This window comes from Euprymna scolopes, chromosome 29, assembly GCF_053919585.1.
Source record: "Euprymna scolopes isolate OS-2025 chromosome 29, ASM5391958v1, whole genome shotgun sequence".
Taxonomy (NCBI): Eukaryota; Metazoa; Mollusca; class Cephalopoda; order Sepiida; family Sepiolidae; genus Euprymna; species Euprymna scolopes.
In genome coordinates this window covers 5,854,204-5,873,924 of record NC_136510.1, presented here as the reverse complement: position 1 = coordinate 5,873,924, position 19,721 = coordinate 5,854,204, and the positions used below count along the sequence as shown (strand labels likewise).

General features: G+C 33.8%; 1 protein-coding gene across 8 annotated transcripts in view; it reads right to left on the bottom strand.

Annotated features, from left to right (window-relative positions):
- The window catches only part of LOC145252466 (ubiquitin carboxyl-terminal hydrolase 7-like), a 132,164-nt gene that overhangs the window by 109,631 nt on the left and 2,812 nt on the right, over positions 1-19,721 (bottom strand). For 4 of the 8 annotated variants that reach the window (XM_080111885.1, XM_080111884.1, XM_080111887.1 and 1 more), the window contains exon 2: positions 18,632-19,187. The exons of the other annotated variants lie outside the window; for them this stretch is intronic. In XM_080111885.1, the coding sequence (XP_079968011.1) occupies positions 18,632-18,788 (157 nt within the window). In that variant the 5' untranslated portion in view covers positions 18,789-19,187. The remainder of the gene's footprint in view (positions 1-18,631; positions 19,188-19,721) is intronic. 8 annotated transcript variants of the gene reach the window in all.

Here is a 19,721-nt window from a genome sequence, read left to right as displayed (position 1 = left end):
GTTTTTTTTCTCCTAGACGAGAAACAGTGGCCTTGGTGTTCTGCAGTTGTTTGGTGTGCAATTTTGCCACAAACAGACAGTGGAGCCATCCTCAAATTGCCAGAGTAGTTTAAGTGGAGTGATACCGTATTGAAACATGTTCTCAGCTGCATCTGCCATGATTGTAGAGTTCCACACAACTTGTTGACCAGCACCATCACCTCCATCCTTAAACACCATTTCAAGAACACCACCATCATCTTTTTCCTCCAAATCTTCCTTAGGAATCAAAGAGATAACTGACTCGATTATTATCTCCAACTCTTTATATTGGACATGCACTCCCCTGTCATCAAGCACTGGGGAGATCACAGGCTTTCGTCCTTCCAGTAATTCATTGCTGGTGGGGAAGTAGATATCCTTTGCAGCCATTATGTGCCTCATCTTTCTCATCTGTTCTTTGCTCAGTTAAGAAGTGCATCAATGAAATCGCTTCATCAACCTCAAAAGGAGCGGGTGTCTGTAACTGATTCAGTGAAGATGTATCCAACTTGAACAATCTTTTTCTTGGATTGGATGTCCACACGATGGACGAGGGAGCCAAGCAACTGGGTCACAGAGTTCAGGACATTCTTGGCCAACAAATCCTATATGGTGGAAAAGGGACTCCGGTTTTACCTTCTGCATCCTTTCACCCAGTGTAACAAGATTTTTCCTCCATTTCTTGATTGGATCTGCAGGTGCTTAATCTTCAGGTATTGTGCAGCTTTTTTCCATTTCACTTGATTTCTTTACAAGCAAGCTGAAGTACATTGTCATAGGATTTTTCTTCAGTCGAAAGAAACGTGCCCATGAAGTTTTGAATATGTCACCAGCTTCTTTTTCATCTTTGAGATTGTGGTCTTTCATGAATTGACTCAAAACATTTTGCATATTCAGGACTTTTGTTACAAAGTTTTGTCTGAGCAATAATGGTTTCAAAAATTCAGAAACAAGGACAGATTCATGCTTGATGCCATCTTGACATTAATAGTAGTCTCAAAAACAAAACACACCAATGTTAAAACATACACCCACACAATAACAATCAAGAAAATCAAAGCCATTTCTGAAAGTCAGTATTTTGAAATTGCTGAATTTAACTAAAAATTGGCTGCAAGAGCAAATTTTTGTCATGAAATAAGATTCAAACCGCTAATAGTCACAAAGTGAATTTGACATATTTGGAATGGGTTTAATCTAAATTTTTCAAAACGTATGGTTTAGTATGTGACTATTAGAGATTTAAGATAATTGAGGGTTAAGAGAAAAAAAAAAATTGGTCTAATTTTTCAGAAAAAATGCTAAAATTTGATCGAAATACTTTACTTTTTTGACTATTGAAGGTCAACTTTCACAACTTTTACTAAGTTTTTTCTTTTGTGTGAATAAATTAATTTTATTAACAAAAAAGTAAAACTAATGTTAAATTGACATTCTGTCATTTTCATCACTATTGTTGGCCCATCAAGGAACAAGGGTATTTTTCAGATGCCAGGGTAATAACACTGCTTGCCGTGTGACAAACTACTATGTTTTCCAATATTCAAATTATTAAAAAAATTAAATAATCTTTTTTAATTTAAAAAAATTAAATAATCTTTTTTAATTTAAAAAAAATCAAAGCGATAACAATTCATGAAATTCATTCTAAGTATGGTACACCTACAAGCCTCAAGTGGATCAGATTTGAATTGTATAAATTTATAGCAGATTTTTGAAATTTTGAACATCTCCACAAATTGTACGGATGGTAAAAACTTAATTGGATAAACTGTGGAAGTCTTAATGCTGTAGATTTAGATGAAAGGCATTATTGGCAAATGAACCAATCAACAAATTAGTAATGGAAATGTGTGTGTGTGTGTATATATAAATAAAAGAAAACAATTGCAACTTTTCTTCTGATTTTGTAATCATGCACATATTCCTTTATTTTCTTCTAAAGTTGATGAGTTCCTCTTCTGATGAGTAAGAGTGAAATAAATTTAAAATTGACATAATTATATGAATAATCCTCAGCTACGAAACAGGTGCTGCCAAGAATTGAACATTTTAACATGCTTAAAGAAATAAACGCCAAGATAAACATCTTGAAATTTGGAATATAGACCTTTTGTCATTTATTTCTATATGCTCTGTAGTTACATTGAGCTTTATAAATTAAAGGATTTGGTATAAATAAAAGGTGAAATAATTGAATAAGCATCCCAGCAAAAATGAACAAACAGTGCAGTTTCATGCCTTAAGACATATATTTGAACTCCGCACCATGGAAACCCACTATATAGATATATATACCAATGTTTTTGAGTAATATGAAAAAAGAGCACAAAAAAAAAAAAAAAAAAAAAAAAAAAGGCATGTTTTTTTAGCCCTAAAAGTCCCAGAGGGATGTGAACCAGAATTTTGCCAGGGTCACCCACACTGAATTTATATTAAGAACAATGGCTTCCACATTTTGGCCAAGTTTCAGGAAAATCTAACGGATGGATCCAACGCTATGGGGCAAAAAGTGTCATTTTTGGCCATTTTTTTACCTCTTGAGTCCCTGGGGATGCCAAATCCTAGTGGAAATAGATAACTGTGCAGTTTAAAACCTTAACACACATTTGAGTTGACCACTGTGAAAAAACACTATATAGTCAGACATATCAAGTTTTGACAAATATGAAAAAAAGAGCCACAAGAAGGGGCATTTTTAGCACTAAAAGTCCCTGGAGACACGAATCAGAATTTTGCCAGGGTCACTCATACTGGATTTATATTAAGAACAATGGGCTCCACATTTTGTGCCAAGTTTAAGAAAAATCTAATGGATAGATCAAAAGTTATAGGGAAAAAAAGTCATTTTTGGTTTTTTTTTTTTTTTTTTTTACCTCTTTGGAGCAACAAGAATTTTTGAAAAAATTTTTTTTTTTACTGTGCACATCTATTTAATGAAATACAATTAGTGGAAAAATTTCAGGAAAAACTAATGGACAGTTATCTGGCAATTGTCCAGAATAATGGACGCATGGATGGATGCTACTGAAAACATAGGTCCCTCTTCGATAAATCAGGGGGCCAAAAGTGTTAAGGAATTCAGTACTTGAAGTAAAAGTGCACCGAGGTCCTCACTTATTCCTGAGAAATGCAAGAGTGTCATAAAAAATTAAAATACATATCCTAAACTAAAGTTATTTTCATTATATTTAAAAACTATACATGTCCACATAAAACTTTGCAAAACAAAATAAAATCTATTTTGGTAACATAATTAGCCACCAAATTATGACCGTTCAAAGTTTAGAAAATTTGCCTTTTAGTGTGATATTGATCCAAAACTAAAAATATGGATTTTGCAAAAATAAAAAGTTGTGAAAAACCTAACATCTTGCAGTAAATGAAAAATTAATAAGCGAAAAAAATATTAGATCAAGCTAACCCAAACACTAGGCAAAATCCTATTAAAAAACCCAAAAAAACCTCAGATTTGAACCATGATAGTAAAAAGTTGGGGTTTTTTTTTTTTTTTGCATTAGTCCATTTAAAATTTCCACATTATTGGTCTGGGTTTTATTTGTAGCTTTTGGTTATGCATCTGTGAATTACCAACAAATCTGATATATAAAATACTGTTGCTTTTCTATACATAAACATTTATCTCTTTCTCACACTTGCACCTTTTCTTCCTCTTCTTTCCCTAAAGATTATATAAATAAAGATTCATACAAAATTTCAGCAAGATTGGTGCAGTAGTTTCAGAGAAAAAATAGAACAGACAAAGAGAAATATAGGTTTAAGTAGGCAGGAGAAAACCTTCATGACAATAGAAAAAATTATATTTTATTTGCATCTGAATTTCATCAAAATAATCCCAAACTAAAAATATTTTCAGTTGAAATGGCGAATTCCAATAGATTTTCTCATTTTCAACTGTTTGCGATGCCCATTTTATATGTAAAAATAAAAAAAATGGGATTTGTTTCTCCTCATACGTTGACTTATTCCAAATGGAACAAAAATGGCAATTTCTATTGTTCTACATGCAAGTTAACATTAAAGAGATTTTACCTGGTCGATCCGTCTGTGACGCAGACGTTTGAAATCACATTTTTAAAGCTAAACACATTAAATGGAGATACAAAAAGAATACCTCAAGCTTTTTTTGTTTCGTGGTATGATGGTTAATTCCAAGATTTCAAAGTGAAAACTTTAGATCAAAATTGATAAAAATAAACTGCCTCTTCTGGATGAATAGCACATAAAACCATAAATTTTCTAACTTCCAACAATCTTTGATCAAAATTTGGTGGCCAAATAGGCTGCCAAAATGAATTTGGTACCATCATGTTTTGCAAACATCCACTGAAACACTACAAAAAATAAGTGACAAAGAAAATACAATTGCGGCCTTCATTTACCTAATGATGAAGTAAATAAGGAGTTACGTTCCAAAAGTAATGCTTCCTATTTTTTTATTTTTTTTTTATTTCGTCCAAATGGATCAGAGGGGATTGTAAATTGCATTGTTATGATAATTGTACTTATGCATTTATGATCTGAAAGTTACATCTCTGTTGCAGATATTGATGGTGTGCCACTAAGAAAGCAACCCATTATGGACTTGTGTCACAAGCAGAGATACGTCATTGAATTCCTGGCAAAAGTACATTTAGAATAGTAGTGACTATGTAGAAAAATAAATTCCGGAGCACAGGAGATCACTCGTTTTTATGGTACGAGGGACGTGCAATAAGTAATGCCCCTGACCCACTTCCAGTTGTCTGATCTAGCTGAAATTTTGCATGTGCAATGATTTATACCATCTCTACGGGTTATATGGCAAATTACAGTTCTGAACCAATTGTGGTTTCTGTTTTACAGGTGTTTGAACTGAGTCAGATGTGAAATGGAGCCTGTTGAATGTCGAGCAGTGATCCGGTTTTTGTATTTGAAAGGACGCACACCACAGGAGACTTTTGATGAAATGAAAGAAACTTATGGTGATAATGCCCCATCATATGACCTTGTAAAACGCTGGCATCATGAATTCAAACATGGCCGGAAGTCTGTGGAAACAGCTTTCAGACCTGCCCCCCCCTTCTACCATTGATGAGGCATCTGTCCGTCAAGTTGAGGCTGCCATTTTGGAAGATTGGTGCATTACTATTCGCCAAATAGCCCAAGATTAATACAGGGTCTGTGGAAACTATCATTCATGACCATTTGCATATGCATAAGGTGTCTGCCAGATGGATTCCCAGGTTGCTCATACCATTCCAGAAGCGAGAACGTGTCGAGTGCTTAAGGATGAATTTGGAGATGTGCCAAGAGGAGTCAAAGTTTTTCAAAAGACTGATTACACAGGACGAAACCTGGGTCCATCACTATGATCCAGAGACCAAAGCCCAGTCAATGCAGTGGAAGCACTTAGACTCACCACCTCCAAAGAAGGCAAGGGTGCAGCCCTCTGCTGGCAAGGTCATGCTCACAGTCTTCTGGGACCAGGACGGAGTAGTGATGACAGATTTCCTGAGAAAGGGTACCACAATTACAGGAGCCTATTATGCTTCACTTTTGAGGAAATTAAGGGAAGCTATCAAAATCAAGAGGCGGGGCAAGATCAGCAAAGGTACCCTCCTCCTGCAGGACAACGCTCCTGTCCACAACTCGCATGTCGCCAGATCAGAAGCATGGGCGTGTGGTTATGAAATACTCTCCATCCTCCCTACTCTCCTGACCTTCCACCCTCTAACTTTCACCTCTTCCCAGCCATGAAGTTGTTTTTGAAAGGAAAGCGTTTCCCAGATGATGCAGCCTTGATTTCTGAAGTCACGTCGTGGTTGGAGGACCAACCTGGGGTGTTCTACAAAAACGGTCTCCAGAGCTGCATCAAACGATGGGAGAAATGCATAACTCTGGGTGGTTCCTATGTAGAGAAAGATTACTGCTGTGGGAAGTGGGTCAGGGGCATTACTTATTGCACACCCCTCGTACCACTCATCTTTGTAGATCCTCAACTTTTTGAATAAAAAAAATAGGAAGCTTTACTTTTGAACTGACCCTCGTGACAGAAATAAATTTAATATTTTAGATATACTTTGACCTAAATCAGTTTCTATAATTGTACAGTGATGTATTTTTTAATTATCAAGATTAGCTTTCATTTTGTACGATGTAAAACATTTTGATAATGACACTATTGGTATTTGCTTCCCTACAAAAGCAAAATGTGACACAAGGTCGTTTTTTTTTTGATGTGAGGGAAAACTAGCCCCCCAAAAAGGGGCAATCTTGAACATGAAAGTATTTTATAACTAAAGATTAATTCAACCAATTATGATGAAGCATCGAATTTAGAAAGCGTGTTTGAAAAAGATTCAAGATTTTAATCTTCTGAGAATTGAAGAAAGTGAGGACATGTTTTTTAGCAGATTCTGATTCTCCATCACATATGAACCATTTTGAAAATTTTGTTTTAACTTAAGGAACCACACAGCAAACGTTTAAAGCATCAAACAAATGCAACATTTTCAAAAAAGAATGGACGCAGTTTTCTATAATGATGGCTGATATTAACACCCAGCAAAATGTCTTTCCCAAAAGCCTTAATGGCAACAAAGTTTCACAACTCCCTACCCCCTGTATTAACTTGTCACAAATTCATAATATTCTATGTATGCAGTTTTAGGTTTACACTAACAGGGAGACCCAATGTTCTCCAGGATTTAATGGTGATCAAATTTTCCACCCTCTTATACTTTTGTAATCGAAATTGATAAAATTGTCTATTATTTTTTAATTTTTTTTTTTTTTTTTTTTTTTTTTTTTAAATCAAATCAATTGATTGCCTGCCCTATTTGGGGATCCACTGTGGTGTACCAGGGAGGAAGCTTCACATGCCTCCCTGCAGCAAGTTAGTCCACAATACATTGTTGCATTGTAGAGAATCTATTGTTGATTTTATAAAATTATCTGTAAATAACTTCATTTAAAGTTTAACATGCAAAAGTCAAGTATCATGGTTCATTTGTGCTCTAAACAGAAACATTCATTTTGAACATGCCTCTGTCTTATAAAAGAATCTATAGTTGATTTTATAGGTTGAGCCTTACTTTGATCAATCAAACTTACTTCTTTAACCGGATTTTTTCGATTATGGATACTTATCGAACGCATTCTGATACAAAACCTAGGTAAGAACACTCCCAGATACATCAAGTACCCCTGTGTGAAAAAAAAAAAAAAAAAAAAATCGACCAAGTCATTTCAGAGTCCTTAGGGGACGAACTCACAAAGTTCCTTTTTATAGCAGAGATTAAGTTTTTTTTCATCAAATATTTGTTTTTTATTATAAATATACTAGCTAAATCGATTAATAATTTTGTTTTTCAAAGCCAATTTTGAAACTGTGTTACCTCACTTCATCAACACCTCAAAACCATGAACGAATCCGCATTGTTTTGAACTGTAAACACACAGGTTTATTACACACCAGCTAGCACATTGCAAACCGTCAGCTACATTCAGATTTGCATATCAAACATTAGGGGCATTGTTAATCATTGTGTTGTTTATGATACACTGATAAACATGAGAATCGTTCAAGTATTACTGATCTCTCCAAACAATACGACATGACATAATTGACGACATGTTGCAATATTTTGGGCATAATGCCACAAATGATAAACTAATTAAGTACCAAAATCGTATAAAATATACTGAATCTCTCTGAATTTTTCAGTCATCTTTTCATATTGACATGAGAAAGAAATTACGCTCTGCTGATCATGACAGGATTAATACTACCATTCTTTACTAGGAATTCTTTACAATTCAAAACTTCTCTAACTGGATTGGTGCAGCCAATTTTTACTTGAGACAACTACATTTAATATTTTCAATTGAATTGTTTTTTCTTTACGATACATTTCTTTCGCTAATCCTTTTTGGATTATTTTTTTTAATTATAAGAATGGCTATTCTCAAAATTATCTTCAAGAAAGAAGATGTTAAAAGCGGGTCCGATGTAGTTAAAAAAAAAAAAAAAAAGGTTTAAAGTGTTGGAAATAAGGAAAAATTAAAAGCATAAATTAATGTTTATTTCTGGGGCAAACAAATTAGTTTTACATTCATTTCAAAAGGAAAATTCTTTTGACTAATAAAAGTAATTAAACAATGAATTTGTAATCTGAGACACTGATTTCATCGATAAATTCGAAGAATGATTTTATAAAGAAATTAAATATTCATTTCCGTTAAAAGATTTGTGAATTTAATGGTTCGAGTTTCATAAAAAATATATCTTCAGTCACAAACATTTTCAGAGATTTCATACTATATATATAAAAATCTTCTCAAATCTATTTTTCTAACTGCAATAAATATTGTAGATAGACCAGCTAAAAGAACCTTTCCCCCAAATGGCATATCTTTAAATGAATATTTGACATGGTGAAAATAAATTGATGCCGACAGACTTTGCTCGAGATATATATTGAAATACAGATGCTATGAAAAGCTGAGCTAGTTACAAAAATTACATTTGAAGATTTTAAATGTGCAAAAAACCAAACATACATTCAAAATGGTATACAGTCAAAATTATTTTATGAAACTTGGTACTTATTTTTAAATTTTTTTTCCAAAGATTTAAAAAGAAATGCTTTTCTTTGAGAATCTCATTTGTCCTTTTTTATTGTCACACCAAATTAATGCAATGTATGTACATATCGTTTATTTGTGACACCATTTTGAATCAGATTTTTTTTTTATTGCTTTGAAAATTTTCTTGTCATGAAAATATAAAAATAGCTATGCATACACTTGTAAAAAATGATTTATTTTTAGTTTGTCACGCGTCAAAAATGATGGCAAGAATTTGCACTGATATTCATATAAAAATGTCCAAATCAATGAAGTCTAAAAGAGAAATAAGAAAAAGTTAAAATATAACAATTACTATAGAAAGAAAGGAAAATCAAAGACTTTTCATAATGGAAACCATGAAGGATTTTTCTAAATTCATTTCACCTAATTATCGAATTTGCAATTTGCTTTCTCCCTTTCCCAAAACATTCAAAACCATTTCAACTGGCATTTCTTACTTTCATGACAGAATGGCAAGAGAAGTATATATATATAATACATAATTTTTTTTTTTTTTTTTTTTTTTTTTATTACATTTTCACCCCAAACAAGGCACATTGCCACTGTGGTGTATGGGGTTACTATCAGGGGCAGCAGCTACTGGGGTACTATGTAGGGATTTGGGCAGCAAGATGTCGGTTCACGTTACACTTAAACTTCTGCATGTCAGTACAGTTGGGGAAGCAGGGACCTGGAATGGAATTCCAGAGTCTAGCAGTTCTGGGGAAGAAACTACTGGAGTATAAAGATCTTCTACATCTAGGGATCTCTGTGTGGGGGTGGGATTTAGCTGCCTGTCGGGTTTGTTGAGGGTGTCTACGTCGTGGGGGTACAGTCTGCAGTTTATCAGAGCATTCACCATTAAAATACTTGTAGAACAGGCAGAGGGATGCAACATTTCGTCGATGGGACAGAGGCTGAAGCTAAGATGCCAGTTCAGGACCTATCAGATTGGCGACTCTTTTGAACCTTGTCTAGAAGCGAGAGACTAGTAGCAAATGCACCAGCCCAAATGTGACAGCAATACTCTATACATGGGCGAATGGTGGCCTTATAGAGGTACAGGATACTTTCAGGTATCAGTAGTTTTCTAGCACGGTAGAGAGAGCTTACCTTCTGCGCAGCGGCCCTGGCAATGTTTTCAATATAATTGTTCCAACTCATGTTTCCTGTGAAGGAGTTTGAAAGATGTACTCTCAGACACTGGCCATTGCTATAGGTGGCAGAGAAGGTTTCTTGTAATTATTGAAGGAAACTAGTTTAGTCTTGGCAGCATTGAATTAGTCTTTATTATATATATATATATATATATATATATATTATATAGCGAAGGATTAATATCTTCATCGTGACTCCTATCTAAATTCATTATTTTGGATGTGCTTGTGGTGTATACAGAGACATATGGAAATTACGCGTCATCCTTTCTCTAAATGCTCTCAGATGTTAAAGTGATTGAATCAACGTAGACATGAGACAAATGATTTATTCAATTTTAAAAAAAATTTTTTATTCAACTTTCACCCCAAACAAGGCACAGTGCCACTTTGAAGCAGGGGGCTACTATTAGGGACTTAATTAACGGGGTCATTATGAAGGGAGATGAGTAGAAAGATGTTTGTTAACATTACACTTGAACTTCTGCATATCATTGCAGTTGGGAAAGCAGAATCCCGGAAGGGAGTTCCAAAGACCCGCAGTTCTGGGGAAGAAACTATTGGAGTAAAAGGCTTTCTTGCACCTAGGGATCTCTACTGTAAAGGGATGAGACTTAGTAGCTTGTCGGGTTTGTCGGGGGTAGTTACGTCGGGGAGGTACAAGTGTTTGCAGTTCGTCAGAGCATTCACCATTGAAGTATTTGTAGAACAGGCAGAGGAATGCAACATCTCGTCGATGGGACAGAGGCTGAAGCTTAGATGCCAGTTCAGGACCTATCAGGTTGGCGACTCTTTTGAACCCTGTCCAGGAGCGAGAGACAAGCAGCAGATGCATCAGCCCAGATGTGACAACAATACTCCATACATGGGCGAATGGTTGCCTTATAGAGGTATAGGATACTGTCAGGCGTAAGTAGTTTTCTAGCACGGTAGAGGGAGCCAACCTTCCTTGCAGCAGCCTTGGCAATGCTCTCAATGTATCTATTCCAGTTCATATTCCTTGTAAACGTTAGGCCGAGGAGTTTAAAAGAAGTACTTTCGGGCAATGTGTTCTTGGCCATTGCTATTGTTGGTAGAGAAGGTTTCTTGTAGTTATTGAAGGAAACAAGCTTAGTCTTAGCAGCATTGAATGTGACCAACCATTTTTGTCCCCATTCCACTACGGATTGGAGGTCATCCTCTAGAGTTTCTGCCATTTCCTTGGATATGTGTTCATTTGTTTTCCCCTCATATCTTAGAAAGTGGTGTCATCGGCAAATATACCCATCTCCGAAACAATTTTATCAGGGAGGTCATTTATGAATATCAGGAATAATAGAGGTCCAAGGATAGACCCCTGAGGTACTCTTGTATTTATGTCATATTGTTTGGATGTATGACCGTCGAGGACAACTTTGATTTTTCTATTACTTAAGAAGGATTTAATTACATTATGAATTCTTCCAGTGATTCCATATGATCTAATTTTCCTTAGAAGACCATCGTGCCATACCCTGTCAAAAGCCTTAGATATATCAAGGGCCACCGCTCTACCCTCCCCTGTTTTATCCAATGAACAGTATATAAGTTCAGAAACTACAGTTAAGATATCTGCTGTTGAACGGGCTTGCCTGAATCCATATTGTTTGTCAGTCAGGAGTTTAGCAGCTGTTAGGTGTTGGACTAGGGCTTGATTAACTAAGGACTCAAATATTTTGGCGAAAAGCGGGAGGAGGCTAATGGGGCGATAATTTAGTGGGTCAGTTCTTTCACCAGAATTCTTGAAGACTGGTACCACAGAGGCGGTTTTCCAGCAGAAAACAAGATTCGTTGAGGCATTTATTGTAAAGTTTGGACAGAACTGGAGCAACCTCGGCAGAGCATTTTTTTAATAGCACAGCCGGGATGAGATCTGGTCCACATGCTTTTGAGGTGTCTAGGTTTTTTATAATAGCATGTACCTGAGAAGGGGTTATTAGAATTAGTTAGAAATCACATGTTTTAATGGATTAATTTACTTGCCTCCCCACAAGGGCAAAGTTAATATCTAACAAACCCCAAAAGGGGCATTCTGCACGAAACAAAAAGTTTCAATTATCCCAGTCAAGAAGAACTGACCGAGGACAACAAATACATTTTATTCCTAGCCCAAAGACCTTAGATAACGTCATATGATTATAGAGCTTTATTTCAAAACCTTAGGAGGAATTCATGAACAAAATACATATAGGAACTAGAAATTTATTATATAGATAGAAGATATAACTCTAAAATCTTCTTCAATGAGAGTAAAAAACATTTTGAAACTATTGGCGTTTTATTCAGTAGATAGATTTGTTCTGTGATGGTTATACTTCCATGACATAGAAAAGATTTTAACTTCTATATGATAATGATAATGGCCTAAATAAAGCTAGTCTAAAATTTCTAATAGACAACACAACATAATTGTGATAATAAAAATATAGAAGACCACGTTTAATGATTCCCAAATTTATATAAGAATCGTCCGCATTTTTCTCTTGTGCAACGGTTAAAGGCATTGATAGACTTAGTAACAATCTTCTGACAGTTAAAGGTTCAATTCTTACTACAAGCAATAACTAATAACAAATCAACATTTCTACCCGGTCATGGCTGACTGAACAAGAACAATATATCCCTGTAGAGTAAAGAATTCAGTTTAAAATTGCTTATTCAATATAAAGATTCCTCAGTTTAAAAAGATTCACCCAAAGAAAGATTGTGAATATTATCAAGATGAGCATAGCAATGCAAATAGTCTAAACTGTTAATTCATAAAAAAAAAAAAAAAAAAAAAAATGAAACCATTTCAATCGATTGTATATTTTGGACAAGTTCTCATGGGAGTCGAAACTATACGAAGCACACACTTAGAATTATTACCGCTATCTAAAAGCACAGATAAAGAAACATGGAAATCAAACAAGAGTAAAAATGTAAGGAATTTATCTCAAACTCGCAAACAGCAATACATAATGTTAACAAGTGTATAACTGGAAAATTATTAAATCATATTGTCTACATGCTTCATAAAATAGGACATTTAAATACAATTATAAACAAAACAGAAATGGAAGTTTTAAAAGGGAATAATATAGTGCATTTCTTTTGTGTAGTGCTTACAAGTGCAGACTGTGGGTTTAGTGTGCCAAAATTGTAGAGATATTGGTTTTGGGTTGTGTAAAAATAATGTTAAGAACGGTATATTCTGCATAAGGATAGATTAACAGAGTGGAAAATTCTAGAATTAGGATGGCTAAATGGCAGGATATACAACGTGATGGCAGGATGTACGTTGGTAATAAAGCATAACAATTAATGCATCTATTATTCCAGCCATGAATGAAAAAAAAAAAAAAGATTTCTACACCAATTAGATTGCCATTACAATCATCTTTGCAACTAGATGTCATCGAACTCTACAGAAAGATGAACGAACAGTTTCACTACTACCCTGGGTAAAAATACAAATTAATACCCTCCATGACATAGTGGTTAGAGTACTTTAAAATATCCATTTGTAAAAGTGACATTCTTCTGAAGGTTGAAGGTTCAATCCCCAGTACGGGCAATTAAAGTACAATCGCAAATTACTTATAACTTCTATCCAGTCATGGCTGAAAGAACAAGAACATGTTACTCCTATTAATTAAAGGCTTCTGTTCAAAATTACGTGCAGATTCCAGAGTCTGACAAGATACACCTGAAGGTCAGAGGTTACATTAACCAAAACATTGTGAAAACGACATTCAAGGAATTGAAATAATAAGAACTAATTATCTCAAAAATTCAGAAACATGGATTTTTAATTTGAAGAGACCCACTCCGAAAAGTTCCAAGATCATCTGAGAACCACTGGCGTCACAAATAGCGCATCAAAACAGTCAAGAACACAGCAGAAAGATCATACGTTTTGTTGCGAGAATTTAACAATCAAATATCTGAAAACTCGTAGACGACGGAAAAGTCTGGCAAAATAATATCAGATCCATATACAATGTCATGAAACATCCTAATTCATAAAAAAAAAAAAAATAAATAAATAAAAGTTTGGTTGATGTAGATTAAATTCTACAGCCTTACTTGTGCAACTCATCTAAGAGAAGGAAAGCTTCTAAAAACTTTTCTTTGCTCATCTCCATATTTCCAGTCGACATGAACTCAAGCCATTGCAGGCAAATTGTTGGAGATTGCACAACCAAGCCATTGCAGGCAAATTGTTGGAGATTGCACAACCAAGCCATTGCAGGCAAATTGTTGGAGATTGCACAACCAAGCCATTGCAGGCAAATTGTTGGAGATTGCACAACCAGTTTCATTCCAAATTCCCTGTGCAGACATCCTAATGAAAGGATGTCCATTATCATTCGAGAACACCTTTTTGTTTATAATACATGCTCTTGTATGATACGACCCGATAGTTTTTCCTTCTGTAAATTGTTTATATATATATATTTCACTAAAATATTAATTTTTCATGCAATTGATTAAAATAATGTTTTTTATCCATAGCGTTTCTTTTAATTTCAGTTTCAAAAGTGATTTTCATATTTTCAAGGAAACGCTTTCCCATTTACTCTATAATACATGTTAAGGTGTCAATCAGATGCGTTTCATTTATGCGGCTATATATTAACCTAATACACAATTATGTGCATTATCTATTAAGCCAGACGTATTTGGAATCTGGTCATTTCAGGTAAGGTTACGAATGGATGTACTTGTATATAATACAATCTTTCTTGCATTAAATTTTCTTTCAAAAGGTTTTCTTAGTAAATAAATTAAATAATTTCATATTAAAACCCCTTTCAAATAATATATTCTTTGCCATTTTTTAAATGTTACTGAATTTGTTATTTGGATTGCCCTCTCGAAACACGATCCATGTGTGTAGAGGGTAGCACAAATAAACTTTTTTTCTAAACCCCAATCAGTTTCAACCAAGTCAAAATTAAAAAACATCAAATGCTTATGTAGAGGAAAGGAAACAGGAAGTCATTCTTTGAAACTAGTTGTCTTACGCCTCTAACCCAGTTATGAATCTTTTGAAGTTAGGACAAAATATTTTCAGTTCTTAAAGAGACCGGCTACATAAAAAGAAAAGACAGCAAGATGAAGAAAAAAAACAAAAACAGGAAAAGTAAGAGAAATAAAAGCTAGTCAAATAGTGGCAAAAAAATAAGGAGGCAAGGCTCTAGCCATCTGACAGAAATTCAATTTTAACTTTACAGCCTTAGTTACACTAAAATTCCATATCATGAACGTTTAATAGCAACTGATCCTGGTTTAATATGAAATTTTACTGTAACTCAAGTTTCATTAAAATTCCATATGCCATGGTTAGGTGTTATTATTGGTTATGAAAAGAGACAAAAGAAATCCAGAAAAAAAAGCTAATATGCTTCTTTTTTTTTCTTGCTAAAATAATTGGAATCCGGTTTTCAAGCTAGCACAACCCATTAAGTAAATGTGGTATTTTGGTGAATGTTGAAGCAAAAGTGATCAACACATGAAATGAAACAATGGATGAATATGCATAATTAATAGTATAGACAGAAGCTGACCAACGACCCTGACCTTTCCTGCACACAATTTGCAATTAAAACAGACTTAATTTGCAAATAATTCAAAATGTAGCATTTGTTTTGTCTTGGGAGAGCATTCCCATTGGCATTACATCTTCTGTTTGGAAATGGCAAAGGATTAATTGCCACAGATGCGCTCAACTGTGTGGCAATGCCAACATGGACTACTAAGCCATTTTTTGGCACTGGGAACTGAATCCCCATCATAAACTGACACTGCACCTAATCTTGTTGCTGTAGTGAAACAAGATACGCCTGAAGGAGGTCGGAGATTGCATCAACTAAAACTTTGTCAGAATAACACTAAATGGTGAGAACAGTAGCCCGAATACTACAAAAATTGCAGATGTAGTTAAACTCCAACATCCTCCATACAAATTTAGAGACAGTTTTTAATGTGTGGGATTTCCAACTCCTCAAACAGGGTCACTAAATAGGGTACAAATAAAATCACAATTTACGGATTACTGTCCTTTGTAGACACAACCGATACTACATCTCACAATTGGAATAAATAAGTCACCAAATAGAATTTACTATTGTCAAACCCATGTAGAATTGCTTTAAATAATCGTTTTCTATGCCACCCAAGTTCTATAATAAACACAAAATTTCACAAATAGAATAAAAAATAAACCATACAATTAAACTAAATCATTAAAAATCCAAGTTGAAAGTACAATCATTTGTGAGTTTATAAAATTCAAATTTGGAAAAGATATCAAATGGATAAAGTAAAAAAATAAAAATAAAAGAAATGACTTCACAATTGAATTTTAGATTTTGGCAACTTTTGAAAAAATAACATTCATTTATGACATCACAAGAGTTCCATAAACATTTACATTTAAAAGCAACAGCAACTCTTAACTTGGAATTTCAAAATAGATTTAAAATGTATAATCACTGGAGTCAATGTGGTTAGGTGTGTCTAGTATCAACACAAAAATTAATTCTATTAAATATATCATCTAAAAACTCTAAAATTTCTTCATTTTCTTTTTTTCAGCTGTTATTCCATCTCATTCTAAATATTCTACGTAATTGTTTCATCTGATAATCAAAATTCATATCGAATTTCTAGCAAGTTGGATGATTCAAATAATAAAAAAAAAAATTACCAATAATGACAATCGGAAAATAAACAAAAAATACAAAATGAAATCCAGAATTAGTCAAGTCAGCAGTTTTGATTAGTTAATAGTCGAAAGAAAAAAAAATTACTTCGTCTTTTCGAAACTTAAGTCTTTAAGCTGCCGAATAGAACGTCGTTTAAATAGCTATTAGCTAATATTCATTTAATTAAAAGATTGAACGTTTTGGAAGCTATTTACAGTCAAATTTATAAAAATTAAAACATTATCTTCATTTTTTATAACGATTTCATAATTTAATTATCAAACGATACAGTAATAATATATAAGCGAAAGACAAATTTAAAGTAAAAAGACACCCGGGCAACGCCAGATAGCTACAACTATGGAATAAAACGAATAAGATGGCGAAAACAGTCCGTTTCAAACTTGAAAATATAAACAAAAGCGGAAAAATTTTCTTAATTTTGTTAACAGATTTATTTTAATAAAAATAAAAATCGTGAAACAAAATTAATCGAAGGTTAAAAAAGCTAAAAACATTTAAACTGAAAATATTGTTGTGGGTGGAAATTATAACCGATTATTGTTCGTTTTTTTTTTTTTTTTTAAATGATTTTTTTTTTTATTTTTTAAAAAAACAAAAAATAAAGATTAAAATATATTAAGTATTATGTAAAATGTCGAGGATTAAAAATACAATAAACTAGGAATTCCGTTGAAAGCAATTAAAATATGGATAATTCAAAAAGGCTGAGATAAACGACCAAGAGGCCATTGAATAAGAGGAGGAAGATGCCGGTGCAGTAGGAGTGGTCATAAAATGAGGGATCAGTTTATTTGGTAGTTTAACTCAATAAATGACCCCCCACTTCTTGGCCACCTTTGATGTCCTGCTGTAGCAGACACGGGTTATGGACGAAACGGAAAAGTTGTCCAGTTTTGGGTTGCAACTTTAGACAAAAACAAATCGGACGAACGAGAATATTTTTAGAATTAAATAAAGAAAAAAAAAAAAAAAAAAAGCAAATAAAAAAAGCAAATAAAATTCATGAATATTTTTTTTGTCTCGACTTTTTTTTTTTTGTTAATAAAAATTAACTGATGAAAGATGCTATACATTTAAATTTCATTCTAGTTTTAAATATTGGGTTAAAAAACTACAATTAATGAATTTACAAGCAAAAGATTTTACATTAAAGACGGAAAAAAAAAATAAAATGACGGGGGAGGCTTATTTAAAGCGCATTAGTTAATCAGACCTCTCTACGTGTGTATATATGTATATAACAATATTTTAAAGTATCTATTTATACTCATATATTAGTTGACCCCCCCCCCCTTATCTATCTAAAACCATACTAGCATAAAACAAAAGTGAAACTAGTCTCCTATCGATAATAATAAAAAAATAAAAATAAAAGTGTAATAGTGTTCTTCACATGCGAAGTTTAAGTATCCCACCCCCGGGGTATTTGGCCCTAAATTGCATTTTTATCGGAGGGGGGGGGGCATAGCCATCGTTATTTAAGCATTTAAAAAAATATATATATTTCCAGAAAATTCGAGATAAAACAAATTCGAACGTTTTCTACAAAAACAACAAATGATTGTTTTGCAAATCGAAAGAAGGACCTACTCGGATGAACACACGCATTCGTCTCAAAACATGGACGATATGGAAAACGCATTTCCACATTTAAAAAAAAAATCCTATTAGGAGAGTGTGACAAAAAGAAAAAATAACAATATTAATCTAGAACAGCTGTCAAAGTTATTAATATTATTAAGTTAAAAACATTTTTAGTTAGAATGATGAAACCTTGAGTTAGTTGCACCTCTTCCCCATAGACAATATTTTTAATCTCATACAAAATCGTATGTCATAACACGATAACATACAATCTTGCATGTATAAACAAATCATACTCCAAATGTAAATATTTACACTATTGAGTTGTGTCATTTTTTATACAGCGATAATTAAGACGTTAGAAAAACAAATCCAGCAAAGTTAGAAATAAAATTGTATTATAATAAAACCTGGCCATACGATGGTTTAGTCTGGTGGTTTGTGAAAGTGATAGGTTAAAATGATGAATGATAATAAAAGTAATAAGGTATCATTGCTAACCCTCTTTGGATTCCATTTCGACATCATGTTGTTGCTGCTGCTGCTGCAGTGTTGGTGCCTCAGTTTGTTGTTGGTCCTGTTGTTGGTTAAATGGCGGTGTTGTGATTGTTGTTGTGTCCGTTGTTGTTAGTGCCTTGTCGTTATTAACATGGTTCATCGTGTCCGCGTCGTCGCCGCCGCCGCCCGCCGTCTTCTGAGAAGGGCGATGGTGATGATGAGGATGCTGGTGTTGCTCTCTCCTCGGGGTCGAAGGAGGACTCTTCTGCGACACAGTCACTTTGAAGTGTTTACTAGTGATGCGCCCAATGTCTGCAGAGTTTGGAAACCCTTCCACCACCGCAGGGGGAAAAGGGCGAAGCACTCCCGTATAGTTTTATTTTTTTTAAGGGGTATTTTTTTTTTTTTAATTTTTTAGATATTAAAAAAAAAATACATAAGGGGGAGGGGGGAACAAAAGCTGGGTTTTTTTTTCTTTGAATTTGTTGGGCTTTCAAGTTTTTTTTTTTTCCTTCGTTCTAAAAATCCAAAGTCATATATGGGAAGATAGTCAGTAACACTTTAAAAAAAAAAAAAAAAAAAAAAAATTAAATAAACAAGTTGTGAAAAATTGCAAACTAAAACTAGTGTTCTGTGCGAGGAATATAAATGTGTGTGTGTATAGTATTAATTTTAAACTATACAAACATTTGTTGATGTATAAAAAATGTATACGTTACTAAATACGACGACTCTACTTGTAATTGAGCACTATTATATGAACCGAGATTCATGGGATTGTTTATTCAATTTACCAAGACAAATTACCGAACTACTAATATATATATATATGTTTAAATATTTGCTTGAATAGTGCTCAATATAGGAGTAGAGTTTAGCAGTATAAAAATATACTAATGACGCGCGCTCGTACGTGTTTCTCGCCTATATGTAACTTTGACACATAACCTATGTAATTTATAGAATTGTTATTCAATCGAGTATTTGAGAAAAATAAATATTCGTTTTATTTTTCATCCAAGACTTCCATCCGGACAACGCCGGGTAAATACAGTTATGGCGAAGTAGTGGTCTTTCGAGTTGTTCAGAGGTA